The sequence below is a fragment of the Orcinus orca genome, chromosome 14 (assembly GCF_937001465.1).
Source record: "Orcinus orca chromosome 14, mOrcOrc1.1, whole genome shotgun sequence".
Taxonomy (NCBI): domain Eukaryota; kingdom Metazoa; phylum Chordata; class Mammalia; order Artiodactyla; family Delphinidae; genus Orcinus; species Orcinus orca.
This window is the reverse complement of record NC_064572.1, coordinates 31,426,216-31,440,555: the sequence shown is the minus strand read 5'-3', so window position 1 is coordinate 31,440,555 and position 14,340 is coordinate 31,426,216. Positions and strand designations below refer to the sequence as shown.

General features: G+C 35.2%; 1 protein-coding gene across 13 annotated transcripts in view; it reads left to right on the top strand.

Moving 5' to 3' along the window:
• Positions 1 to 14,340, top strand: part of PPP3CB (protein phosphatase 3 catalytic subunit beta) — a 49,905-nt gene that overhangs the window by 9,398 nt on the left and 26,167 nt on the right. For 12 of the 13 annotated variants that reach the window (XM_012534206.3, XM_012534203.3, XM_049697298.1 and 9 more), the window contains exons 2-8: positions 6,456 to 6,656; positions 7,356 to 7,480; positions 10,984 to 11,095; positions 12,896 to 13,041; positions 13,306 to 13,445; positions 13,549 to 13,626; positions 13,732 to 13,826. In XM_012534206.3, the coding sequence (XP_012389660.2) occupies positions 6,456 to 6,656; positions 7,356 to 7,480; positions 10,984 to 11,095; positions 12,896 to 13,041; positions 13,306 to 13,445; positions 13,549 to 13,626; positions 13,732 to 13,826 (897 nt within the window). The remainder of the gene's footprint in view (positions 1 to 6,455; positions 6,657 to 7,355; positions 7,481 to 10,983; positions 11,096 to 12,895; positions 13,042 to 13,305; positions 13,446 to 13,548; positions 13,627 to 13,731; positions 13,827 to 14,340) is intronic. The other variant, XM_049697296.1, reaches the window with a different exon arrangement.

Below are 14,340 nucleotides of genomic sequence, written 5' to 3'. Positions count from 1 at the left end.
GGAGAATTACTTGTTGGGGTTGTTTTTAAGATCATAGAGACTTTAGTACAGTCTCCCCTCGGTATCGGTGGGTATTTGGTTCCAGGATACCCCTCCCCATTCCAAAATCTGTGGATGCTCAAGTCCTTTATGTAAAATGTTTTAGTATTTGCATATAACCTACCTATATCCTCACATTTACTTTAAATCATCTCTAAATTACTTATAATACCTAATACAATGTAAATGCCATGTGAATAGTTGCCAGAGAGGCAAATGCAAGTTTTGCTTTTTGGAACTTTCTGGAACTTTATTTTTTAAATATTTTCTATCCGTGGTTGGTTGACTCTGCACAGGAAAGCCTGTGGTTGTGGAGGGCTGGCTGTATGTTTATCTGCTCAAAGGGAAGAACCAATGGAGAGTCAGAGGCAGAAGAAACAGAATAGGGGCATGGGTGGGTGGGAAGGGTGAACTGAAGTGAAGAGGTTGGGATAGTGGGATTCAGAGCACAGTAGAATGTTTAGTATTGGATGGATGGAATACCTCTTCCTTGATAGGAAGAAATGTAAAGTGGATACTGGCATAGATGTGGATGGAGAGGGACAGAAAAGTGACATTTGGTCTGAAGGTCTCAATTTTCTCTGAAAAAGATTCAAGTTGACTACTGAGTAAGAGAGAAATTAAGTGTAGGGTTCAAGGAAGAGGTGATCATTTGAAATCTCCACTGAGGAGAATGGGAGAGAGCACAGACTAGAACGTTGAATAGATTGATGGCAAGTGCTAGTGACCAACTAAGTTGGAGACCATGAATTTGTAGTAGCACTGAGCTGTTTTGATGATTTTTTTTTTTTTGCGGTACGCGGGCCTCTCACTGTTGTGGCCTCTCCTGTTGTGGAGCACAGGCTCCGGATGCGCAGGCTCAGTGGCCATGGCTCATGGGCCCAGCCTCTCCATGGCATGTGGGATCTTCCTGGACCGGGGCACGAACCCGTGTCCCCTGCATCGGCAGGCGGACTCTCAACCACTGCGCCACCAGGGAAGCCCTGTTTTGATGATTTTATACTTAGCATCCAAGTTTAGAAATTTAACTCATCCAAGAATCGGAGTTTTGTAAGTAGGGTAAAAGGACAAAAGGACTTTAAACAATTCAGGATGTTGTTTAAAAAGTGGGTGGGTGATGGAATAGCTTCAGAATTGCAGCAAGCAAAGGTATCCAGAAGGGGGTTGATTAGGAGAGGCTGTCCACGTTCTTGATATAATTGGAGAACAGATGAAGAAAAGGGAGTGAATCTGAAAGGATTAGAGATTTTGATCATGGAGTAAGAGGTTAGAATTCAGGATTTCAGAGCTGGAGCAGAAATTATGGCTAAGGCTAGGGGAGTTGAAGTAGAATGGAGCTCCAACCTCTCAGTTCTTGGGTTTACATAGGTCATCCACATGGACATTGATGATGGTGGTGCTTAGAGTGGAGAAAGCTTTCGAACCAGGAAACTGAGTTTCATGTGAGAGATGACCAGAAATTTAGTAGATGGCTGGGACAAGAATAAACTAGCCAGAAATCATGAACCTCAAACGAGGAAGCATTTTCTTCTTCACGGGAGTGATGATGTTGGAAGTGGTAGTGGGGAGCTGAAAGAAGACTGTAGCCTTTTCTGCTCAAATAGTGGAGTGTGGAAAAATGAGCATCGTCAACTTTGGAAAAAGTGTTTCAGAAGTGTTGTCCTTCAGGAGGACTAAGATTTAATTAAGCTAGAGAGATGAAGACAGCATTCTGTGAAGAGCTAAAATGTGTGTGTGTGCGTGCCCACGCATGTGCACACAGGAAAGAAGGGTGAATTTTTAAAAAATTTTTTATAATGGGAATTCTGCAGGCCTCAATGAAGAGGATTGGGAGGGAGGAGAACAGCCTGAGGATGGTATGGTGTGAACAAAAGAAACACAGAGAAAAAAATCAGGAGGAACTTTATTTTGGACAGTTGCCAGTAATGGCAATGGTGAGCAGCACAGACATCTGAATGATATTTTGGAGTAGTTTTTAGGTGGCACAGGCTGCACCCCAGTTGGTGTTGGAGGCCTCACGGGGCTAATAGTCTGCAGCCTTTGCTTAGAGTTGGGCAACAGGATTAGTTAAGTCCCAGGATTTCTTACCATTAGTAGAAAAAATAAGATCTCTGCTCTTCCCCCATCCTTGATCAGTCTGTGTCCCTGGTTTATTTTTTCAACTTCCTACATTAAATTTTTTGAGGCCTTGTCTATCAGCCACCATATATTAAATCTGAATTAAAATAGCTTGTGAAGGTTATTGATTACTATACAGATATGACCTTCATGCCAAAATTTGTGTTAAAGGAAATTTTTCAACAGAACAGTTTGGTTAAAGTGAATATTACCAAATCAAGTTTTCTAGTGTTGGAAACTTGGTGATTTTATGATTTTATAGCTCTTTAGGTTGTTCAAGCTAATCCTCCATTTTACCCATTTCAGTTATTGACCATTCACATTATATTTACATACATTTTATGTACTGGTTTTTCCCTATCTCAAACATAGAAGAGTTGGAAAAATACTCTGAAAATAAGGAGAAAAAAATATATAGGATGAAAACCCTAGAAAAACAGGAATAGTTGGCTGAAGATGAATTAGAAATGTAAAAAACCATTTAGGGCTTCCCTGGTGGTGCAGTGGTTGAGAGTCCGCCTGCTGATGCAGGGAACACGGGTTCATGCCCCGGTCCGGGAAGATCCCACATGCCGCGAGCGGCTGAGCCTGTGAGCCATGGCCACTGAGCCTGTGTGTCCAGAGCCTGTGCTCTGCAACGGGAGAGGCCACAACAGTGAGAGGCCCGCGTACCGCAAAAAAACCCCCCAAAAAACCCAATCATTTAAAACCTGAACTTAAATGGAAATGCTTTAAAGTACCTTAGGAGTTGGTGGTAGTAGTTGAGAATATTAATTTTTGATGAAAAAAATTTAACCCTCTATTGACCAACAGGGTCAGTAATTAATTTCCTATTAGGCCAAATTCTATTTGGTTAGTTTTCTTTTGCTTAGTTAGATCACCTGCTATGGCTCCTTTCTCCAGCTGCCAAAGAGCACAATGCCTTTGCCTCTTATTTTCTTATTTACTGACATATTAAAACATTCTTTTGAAACTCTCTATTCTCCACTATCAGTGTTGTGTTGTTAGAACAACAGTTTTCATCTACTTTCACCTATGGTGGCATTTCTTCACCCCTCAACCTGTACCCATTCCTTAAAAAGTATACCAACTGGTGTTGAAATTTAAAAGTATGCCTTGAATTGAAAAAGAAGTAGAAAACATAGGTCTGGAGGCAGTTTATACTTTTTTTCCCCAGATGAATAAAGACATTCTGACTCTTGGTTAAAGAGGAGCAATAATAGCTCAGTGTGACTTGCAGTGGGGCATTCGCAATGTGCATGAAAACATGTAGTACCACAGGCGACTGGCTGAGTGGGGCAGAGAGAGATTGTCTCCCAGATCGGTTTTTAGGAAGTTCTGTATTTTGAACAGAATTCACCTGTTAGTTGACTTATGTTGTTGATTATTAGGAAGTATGCATAATCTAGAATGCAACATTTTAAACAGTATCTTTTTTCCTAAGTAGAGGAAAAATTCTCTTGGTCTGATGAGAAAAATATGACCCCATCTTGATCTCAGAAATTTGTATTTAAGAGATATTTAAACTTTTCATTTTCATGATGTCCCAGAAGTAACTTTTATTTAGTAATTGTTAAATTTTGTAGGTTTTTTTTTTTTTTTTTTTTTGCGGGACGCGGGCCTCTCCCGTTGCGGAGCACAGGCTCCGGACGCGCAGGCTCCGGACGCGCAGGCTCAGCAGCCATGGCTCACGGGCCGGACGCGCAGGCTCAGCAGCCATGGCTCACGGGCCTAGCCGCTCCACGGCATGTGGGATCTTCCCGGACCGGGGCACGAACCCGTGTCCCCTGCATGGGCAGGCGGACTCTCAACCTAAATTTTGTAGTTTTTAAACAATTGGTTTACTGTTAGGGGCAAATTTGGTTATAGCATATAGTATGATGGTTTGTTTAATCTTTGGTTGGAGAAGAACGTACGTTAAGAAAGGTTTTTATTTTTTTGGAATCTGACATACTATATTTGGGGGAACAAAATGTATTTTAATGTCTTATTCTAGATGCAGTAAAAAGTAATGGGAATAGATGTGTTCTAAAGAAGGGGGGGAAAATGCAAGTTCAAGTTTTGTTTTACTAAGTATCAAAAAAGATGAAAGCAACAGGGATTGATTATTTCAAAGTCTTTTCGAAATGGTTGATATCCCTCTGCCTTAGTTCTTATCTCACTTATAAGAACTGAGTTCTTCCTAACTTTTTTTCCTCCTATGAGAATGTGGTTATTTACTCTTCTTAGGTAATTGATGTAATTCTAACCCAGCCCCCTGCTTTTAGTTTTTTTTAAGTTGTACTGTGAAGAAACAGTTTGTCCTATACTTTTCCAGTCTTCTGCATAATAATTGATGATCCCAGTGATGGCCCTGAAACATCAAGAAAATAGTATGTACTGTATGCCCAAATATAAAGTGACTTTTTTCTTTAAAAATTTTATTTCAGAAAAGAGAGATCTGCCTTACATTTGAGTCTATAGGTAGACTAAATTCTTACTATAAATTTCTCTCTTGCTTTTTTTAAAAAAAAAAAAATATATATATATATATTTATTTATTTATTTGGCCGAGTTGTGTCTTTGTTGCTGGGCACCGGCTTTCTTTAGTTGCAGCGAGTGGGGGCTACTCTTTTGTTACGGTGCGTGGGCTTCTTGTTGCGGAGCACGGGCTCTAGGCATGCGGGCTTCAGTAGCTGTTGCTCGCAGGCTCTAGAGCGCAGGCTCAGTAGTTGTGGCTCACAGGCTTAGCTGCTCTGGGGCATGTGGGATCTTCCCGGACCAGGGCTCGAACCCGTGTCCCCTTCATTGGCAGGGAGATTCTTAACCACTGTGCCACTAGGGAAGCCCTCTTGCTTTCTTTATTTTGAAAAGCAAAGTACTGTTTGGTAAAGGGCCTAAAACTACTTCAATCCAAGCTGATTTTGAATGCATAAAGAGGTCATTTGTTGGATTCAGTAAAGAAGGAATAAAAAATTTTAACAGATATGTAGTAACTTTTCCTAGGTATATGACCTCAAAATTGTGGTAGATACCATTGAAAATGGACCTTCACGTTTTCCATTCCATTTAACAAATATCAGTTTAAATTCAGTATTTTAAATCTCATTTCATTTGAACAGGAGCAAAGTATTTTCAATTATAGTGAAGACAAAAATCATTGTACTATTTTTTGTTGAAAATTCCCAGTATATGAAGAAGATAATAATGTTTAAAGACAATAATGTTTAAAGAGAATGGTAATACAGTCATGAGAAATGAATCACAGGCATGAGAGAAAAATATTGATTTTAACATTATAAGTAAGAATAAGTGACTGGATTATTCAATGACAATGGATTTAGAGCTTTAGGTTGAAATCAGTTTGTCTTTTGTTTTTTCATCTGGCGTTTCTTATTATGATTAAATTCTTACGAATAGAAAAAAGCAAATATCAGTTTAAAACAATACAGTTGGTAATTACTTGTGGAAATCGTAAATATATGCTACAGGAGTAAAAAGGCCAACTCTTTCAGTAGTTAGACAAATGGAAATTGTGGCTTAGGATAAATTTGCAGTGATAGCATTGAATATGTATTTAAAAAGTGCTGTATCTCAAACAACTTAAATGGGAGTGAGGATGATTTGCTTTTGAAAAGTATGTTAGATGACTCAAAAAATGAATCCAGTGATAAGGAATACACTGATGTCAAAAATTTGTGTAAAGATTTTGAATGAAAGTATTTTATGAAACATGAAGGTAAGAGAAAAAGCAGTATTTCAAAATTATCGTGATTTATTAATGTTATTTCAAATCTATATGTGCATTTGAATTAATTTAAATTCCATCAATAAGCATTTGGCTGTTTTAATCTATATCCCTAGAAGTTTCTATTCAAGTTGGCTAGCAGGCATTGTTTTATATATTTTTAATAGGAAGTTGGTAGATCACCTTATATTTGGGATTTCTTTCTATTCATGCCTATGTGGTATTAAATTATATTTATTGTACTTCATTTAAGATGAAGAATATATGTTTTGAGAATTCTACCAAAAAATGTTTTTGCTTAAAGAAAAAAGCTTTAGTTATCCTGAAAGAACTTTTAATTTTGTGAGACAGTTTATTTCTCTAATAATTCTTCTGTTATTATATATAGATTATTAATAAGGAAGTATAGTTTGATTACTCTTTTTTTAAAAAATTAATACCCCATCCAGTAAATGAAGAAGCAAAACTTCAGCTTTTCAGTTTTTACTCTTATTTACCTAGATCCATTGATTAGTTTTTATGTTAATATATTAATAGTGATTTATTTTTTATTAATTAAAAAAAATTGCAGCTGTCCCTTTCCCCCCAACGCATCGCTTGACATCTGAAGAAGTTTTTGATATGGATGGGATACCCAGGGTTGATGTTTTGAAGAACCACTTAGTAAAAGAAGGTCGGGTAGATGAAGAAATTGCACTTAGAATTATCAATGAGGGTGCTGCCATTCTTCGGAGAGAGAAAACCATGATAGAAGTAGAGGCTCCAATTACAGGTACACTTATTTATGTTTTGGATATTATTTTTTTTACTGCACCATTATTTACTTACCTAAATATAAAGCTGTTTCTTCTTCATTCATATTGTATACTAAATTAATATTACATGGACATTATCTTGAATTTCCAGATTATTTTCTTTTTAAAGTTTTTGCCTGTTTTCAATGAATAAACATGATCCTAAATAATCTGAGTGCAGAAGTTAGTCTAGTATGCTTTTGTGAAGGTTTCATTAGTTGTGTTGGCCATCACTGAATTTGATTCAACAAATACTTATTTACTTTGTTTTCAGTCATTAGGGGCAAATACCTCAATGCTGTATCAGATACCAAAAGTGATCATTTACAGGTCAACAGAAAGTATGGAGTTAGAATGGAGATTTTACTGCCACCATTATAATTTTGTCATCCTAAGACATGCATGCTTGGCTTCCTAAAGAGGAGCTTTATAAAGTTAGATGAAAATTTTGTCACTGACTACAAATTTCATTACTTTTGTTATATCTCGTTCTAGATCTTGAGCACATGAACACTTGTATACACATCATCCCTATCATGACTCCTCATAGATTACTTCCTTCTTAGACCTTTCTTGATATAATTTTACACTATCTCTTATGTAAAATAAATTAGAATTTAAGTAAAATTTGTTATTTCAGAGTTTTTTTTTCATATCTAATAATCTTCTTGTTTCAGTGTGTGGTGACATCCATGGCCAATTTTTTGATCTGATGAAACTTTTTGAAGTAGGAGGATCACCTGCTAATACACGATACCTTTTTCTTGGTGATTATGTGGACAGAGGTTATTTTAGTATAGAGGTAATAATCATATACTGTCATTTGATTTGCTTTTAAGTGTTATCATAGATGATTTCCATTAATTCCTAATAAAATAAGTTCCTTAAATTACCTGTATTGGGTTGTTTTTAATACCTCTGCATATTCTAAAGTTTTTAGTAAAACTACTATTTATTACTCTTCTGTCTTTCAAACTATTCTTTTAATTTTCTTTGTGCCACTCTTAATGTAATTATAATTGCCATTTTTCCCAGTGGAAATTGTAAGCAAACTAAGGGGTCTTTATTGCCCTGTTATCTAGTGGCCCTAAGGAGCTAATGCTGTTTATCTCTCTTGCCCTTAAAGGCATTCACCCATGCAAAAAAAAGATTAATTATATTTTTTCCGATTAAATAAAATATATTACAGTGCGTTTATTGCTCAAACTCTAGTACTTCTATCCCTCCTTCCATAGCAATTAAAACCCAAATATATCATATAGAATCTTTATGCATTCTGAAAGTATTTGTTTTAAAAAACTTGAGACATTAAAGTGACCTGTTGATTATCACTTAGCAGTAGATGGTTCTTTTTGCTCCTTTTACTTTTCTAATTATATAAATTAAGATATAAATATAGAACAATTTGTATTTTCTAATATATGCATCTCTTTCTTTCCTTTTTTGAAATGAAAATGGAACCCTATTATAAGGTTCTGTAACTTCCTTTTTTCATAAATCCCTATGCTGTGATGTCATTCCAGGTAAATAATTATAAATTTATAGCATCATTTTTAATAGCTGCATTGTATTCCATCGACTAAACAAGTCACAGTCAATTTAATCAACTTATTATTAGGCATATAAGGTGTTCCCAGTTTTTTGCCATTATAGGTGATGCTTCTGTGAGCCATATTATTTATACATCTTTATATACTTTATATATATATATTTATACATCTTCATATACTTGCCCAATTATTTCTACAGGACAGATTCTTACAGGTAAAATTGTTGGGTAGAAGCTCTACAAATAGATAGGTGTGTTAGCATTAATGTGTTTCAAGCATATTCTAAGCACTTAATACACATTGATTAATCTTTACAACAAAGTTATGAGGTAAGTACTATTATTTTATCCATTTTATAGAGGAGTCTGAGGCTTGGAGAGGTTAAATAACTTGCCCATGGTCATATTGTTAGTAAATGGTGGAGCTAGGCAGTTTGACTCTAAGCCTGTGCTCTTAACCATCTCCCCCACTAGATACTGAAGCTTTACCTGGTGAATTTCCATGCCGATTACTGTTGTTTAATTCTCCTCCAGTGTTTTCAACCTCCTTTCTGAGGTATGCTAGGATCCTTAGTGGGGAAGAGAGCTCAGGGCTCTGTCCACCCAAATTCCCTTGGGAATTTTATTATCCTTAGTTGTTCCTCTTTCCATTCATAGTTTCATCATCAGCCTCCTCAAACTTCCCTGGAGCCTTCAAGAAAACTAGAAAATTGCCCTCCTTAATATAAAGATTGGGGGCTTTTTTTTTTAAATTCTATTCTGATTGGGGGCTTTGACAAAAACAATAAAATAAAAAATTTTAGGAAGATTACTTGGTACCTGAGCATGTTGGTATGTATGTCTTTGTATTAGAGGGTTTAGTAGCTGACTGTTAATATATTTTATTGTTATAAAAGGAAAATAATAAAGAGTCAGAATAAGGAAAAAGGACAGGTGTTTAATAAGTATTTCCCCAGTTTAATTATTTTTTTCTTGTGAATAAAATGAAGATGTGAATAGTTACACATTTCATATACCTTAACTTGTTTAAAATAAAGTTTGTGGGAATTCCCTGGTAGTCCAGTGGTTAGGACTCTGCGATTTCACTGCCAAGGGCCCGGGCTCTATCCCTGGTTAGGGAAATAAGATTCCGTAAGCAGCACGGCCAAAAAAATAAATAAATGAAGTTTGTTTTTTCTTTTTGTATATGATTATGTAAACCAAGCTTATTTACATATGAAATAGTCTTTCCTTTTTTTTTTTTAACCAAATAAGTAAAATGTGAGTCTGTTTCTTTTTTTATTTTTTTAAATTTTATTTTTTTAACATCTTTATTGGAGTATAATACAACGGTGTGTTAGTTTCTGCTTTATAACAAAGTGAATCAGCTATACTTAGACATATAACCCCATATCTCCTCCCTCTTGCGTCTCCCTCCCACCCTCCCTATCTCACCCCTCTAGGTGGTCACAAAGCACTGAGCTCCTTGTGCTATGCAGCTGCTTCCCACTAGCTAGCTATTCTACATTTGGTAGTATATATAAGTCCATGCCACTCTCTCACTTCGTCCCAGCTTACCCTTCCCCCTCCCTGTGTTCTTAAGTCCATTCTCTATGTCTGCATCTTTATTCCTGTCTCTAGGTTCCTTTATTCCTGCCTCTAGGTTCTTCAGAAACATTTTTTTTTTTTTAGATTCCATATATATGGGTTAGCATACGGTATTTGTTTTTCTCTTTCTGACTTACTTCACTGTGTATGACAGACTCTGGGTCCATCCACCTCACTACAAATAACTCAATTTCGTTTCTTTTTATGGCTGAGTAATATTCCATTGTATATATGTGCCATATCTTCTTTATCCATTCATCTGTTGGTGGACACTTAGGTTGCTTCCATGTCCTTTCTATTGTAAACAGAGCTGCAGTGAACATTGTGGTGCATGACTCTTTTTGAATTATGGTTTTCTCAGGGTATATGCCCAGTAGTGGGATTGAGTCTGTTTCTTATGTTAGGTGTATTTAGGGAAAAATAGTTGCTGTACTGTTTTAATATTCTTTTTATTAAGAAATTGAATTATCTTTGAATCATTTCACATAATAAGCACCTACATTATATAAGGCAACATTCATAACCAACAATGTAAACATAAAGCATGGTTATTCTCTTCATTAGGCAGCATGGCATAATGTTTAAGATCAGAGGATCAGAATCCTATCTCCATTACTTAGAGGTTTTGTGATTTCGGACAAGTTACTTAAGCTCTTTGCTTCAGTTTCCTCATTTGTAAATAGAGATAATATTATATACTTCGTAGGGTTGTTTGAGGAATAAAGGAGGGGAATTAATTATATAGTGCTTGGCACATTATAAGTACTCAATAAATGTTAGCTGCTATTATTTTTGACATTGTTATTGTTTTATTTATTGGTATACCTAAGGAGGAGCCCAATCTGCTAATTGTTTTTACAGCAAACAATTTGTAAATCTAAAGTAATTAAATTATTTGACTCATTCATTCAACAGATATTTATTGCTCTTCTGCTATTTGCTAGGTGCTTTTCTAAGAGTGGAGAATCAGAAGTGAATAAGATGACAAAGTCCCTAATTTCATGGAGCTTATGTTTTAGTAAGGGACAAAGAGAAAAAGATAATAAAAAGATAATGAAGAGTGATAGAGATTGTAAGGGTAATAGGGTTAGAAGAAAAGAAGCAAAGATCAAACAGCTTAGTTAAACAAAAATATAAGATTAATTCACTGGAAACATTTTCTTTTGTAGTGTGTCTTATATTTATGGGTCCTGAAGATTCTATACCCAAGCACATTATTTCTTCTGAGAGGCAACCATGAATGCAGACACCTTACTGAATATTTTACCTTTAAGCAGGAATGTGAGTACTGCCATGAGAAATATTTTCACTTCCTCAGTATTCTTTTGGAGTGATGTCGGTAGTAAGAGTTTGACGATTTTTACAGTGCAACATGTAAGAACAGATTTTGTGTCCGAATGTGTCAAGCTTTGAGGAAGATTGTCTAGTGATCTCTAGTGTTTAATTTTATTCAGATATTTTCATTTCAGTATTTCCTATTAAGTTTGATTTTTACATATGTACCTAGGAACAGTTTTGAGCTCTGTATGTAGTTTTAACGTTAGAATTATTTTTTCTAACAGGATGAATATAAACCAAAAGAAAAGAAATGTTGCGTTGGAGATTTCTCTCCATCAATATTGAGGCGTTCCCATGAAAATTCTTAGCAGATTAATCATCATTGCAGATTGTTTTACTTATTTTTTAATTATGCAGATGGTTTTAAACACACTATTAATGAATGGAAGGTCATAACCTACAAAGTTTACCCCATTTCTCTCTTAAATTATTATGGCTGTGGTAATCTAATAGCTATAAGCAACCATATGGTATGGAGCAGTGTTTGACCTTTTTTCACACCTCATAGCTGTGTACTTGTTAATATTCATGGCTGTATTAAGTCTTAGAGTTAAGATTTAAAATTAGAAATAACTTCAGAATTATTGAGGCTCAATACATGATTCAATAAAGATCGATATAGTGATGGATAATGGCAGAGGTGGCAAGCTCATATAACTTCAAGGATCAGGTGGGTAACCTAAAGAATATAAGATGAGACCTGGGAAGTGCATGCTTGACCTAAAAGCAATCAAATTAAAATTTTTATTAAACCACAGTGTTGGAAAACAGATCTGTCAGCAGACTATCAGTTTATAACCTCTGCTTGCTGGATATAGATTTTCTCGTATTTGAATGTTACAATATTAAAAAGTGAAGTAGGAACTAAGTTCTTTTTTTCCCTTAGATAAGGAACAAGCGGTCCGCCAAAATCCCACCCAAAACATAAAATATCCAGGAATTTAAAAGTATAAAGGAGCAAGAGAATGTGTATGATATCTACTTAAAAGTAGATGAGAGTTTAGTTTGGTAGTCTTTCTTGTGTTATATTGGCTTCTTGCTTCACTGCCCATTTTAAGTGTTCATTGTAGGCTAAAGGAAAGCCTCTGCTCCTGCAACATATGAATAAAATCTTTTTTTTAATTGGATGGACCTTGAGTTTTGTTGTGGTGATATAGTAGTCTTGCCTATAACAACAAAGTAGTCACTGACTCTTAGAATAAAATAAAGTATTAACACTTTTAACTTTTAGTTCTAGTTTTGCCTTTCTTGGCCTATAAAGGTGAAGAGTTTAACTATTTTTAGAGATTTGACTTATTTATTTTTAGTAACATTTTATGACTATCTGCTGCATACACAAAATAAATTTAGAGAGAGCACATATTTTGTCTTCACAAGATCAATAACATTGCTTATCCTTCTTGATTCAATGGGGCAAGATGCTGGCCTTTTTAAAAAAAATTTTTTTACGCAGTAAAATTTACTCTTTGTGGTGTTTAGTTCTGAGTTTTGACAAATGAATAGAGCTGCCTACCACTACAGTCATGATACAGAAAAGTTTTATTGTCCCTTAAATTTCTCCTTGCTGCCTTTTTAAACTCACCCCTTTACCCAGTCGGAACCCCTGGCTGCCACTTGGCTGTTTCCCGTATCTTTAATTTTCTTACCTTGGTTTTAATAGTCGTGTGTATACACACACACATGTTTTCAAAATGATCAACAAGTTATGCAGTTTTCAATTATTGAATTTTTTTCTTTTTCTAGGTAAAATTAAATATTCAGAAAGAGTCTATGAAGCTTGTATGGAAGCTTTTGATAGCCTGCCTCTTGCTGCACTTTTAAACCAACAATTTCTTTGTGTTCATGGTGGACTTTCACCAGAAATACACACACTGGATGATATTAGGAGAGTGAGTATATATTTTAGTTCCAAGAGTTGATTCCTATTTATAGTATTTTGTTGGATAGAGACTAGAAGCTTCAAACCTCTCTTCACTGCCAAGATTAGGTAATGGTAAAAATTAATATACTGATATTTTATGGAAATATCTTCTAACCATTCAGAACAATGTAGTATGGACGATATTTAAAGTTGGTACCACTTTCCTATGTCCATTCCATTCTCACTTTTTGACAAGTTATTTCTGTTCTTTATTTCTTTTCTTCTTTCACAGTTAGATAGATTCAAAGAGCCACCTGCATTTGGACCAATGTGTGACTTGCTATGGTCTGATCCTTCTGAAGATTTTGGAAATGAAAAATCACAGGAACATTTTAGTCACAATACAGTTCGAGGATGTTCTTATTTTTATAAGTAAGGAAAAAAATCCAAGTTTAATCACATTGTAGTTGTTAAAATAGCATATGCTTCATATAGAAAGTCATTATTTTACTTAATTTACTCTTTTTCCCCACAGCTATCCAGCAGTGTGTGAATTTTTGCAAAACAATAATTTGTTATCGATTATTAGAGCTCATGAAGCTCAAGATGCAGGGTAAGAATTCTGTTTCCCTGACCCAAATTAACACCTTATATACAAATCAAACTTAGTAACCATGATTGATGCTTTACGATGCATATTAAGCTATTTGTTTTGCAGCTATAGAATGTACAGAAAAAGTCAAACTACAGGGTTCCCTTCATTAATAACAATTTTTTCGGCACCTAATTACTTAGATGTCTACAATAATAAAGGTAAGATGTTGTTGATAAAAAAATTGTTAAACAACTTAATATATAAATTGACTTTTTTTTGAAAATATAATAGAAAAGGGGTATTGTTTGAAACTGTAACTATCCAAATCTTATTATAAAAAAGTATAAGATATAAGGGAGGGGAGAGGGCAAGAAATAAAAATCCAAAATGTGAAACTTAAGTCATATGTAACCAGTCCACAACTTGTCATTCACAAAAGCTGCCTTGTGAAAGAATGTTCTGAGGTAACTACGTCAAGCAAAAATAAACATGATTTTCTCAAACTCCCCTTTCTTAAATCTTCCCCCTTATAGTCAAGAGAATGTTTTCTTGTTTGCATAAAGCTGCTGTTGCTGCTTTGACCATTTCATGTATTTGTACCGCATAGTTGTTTTTCATGTCTCTTGTTTTATGTTCACTGATCTAGGTTTGCTTTCCCTTTCTTATTCCCTACTTTTATCTCTACTGCCCCATGATGATTTGTAGTTGAGGCTTTGATTAAGTCAATCTGAC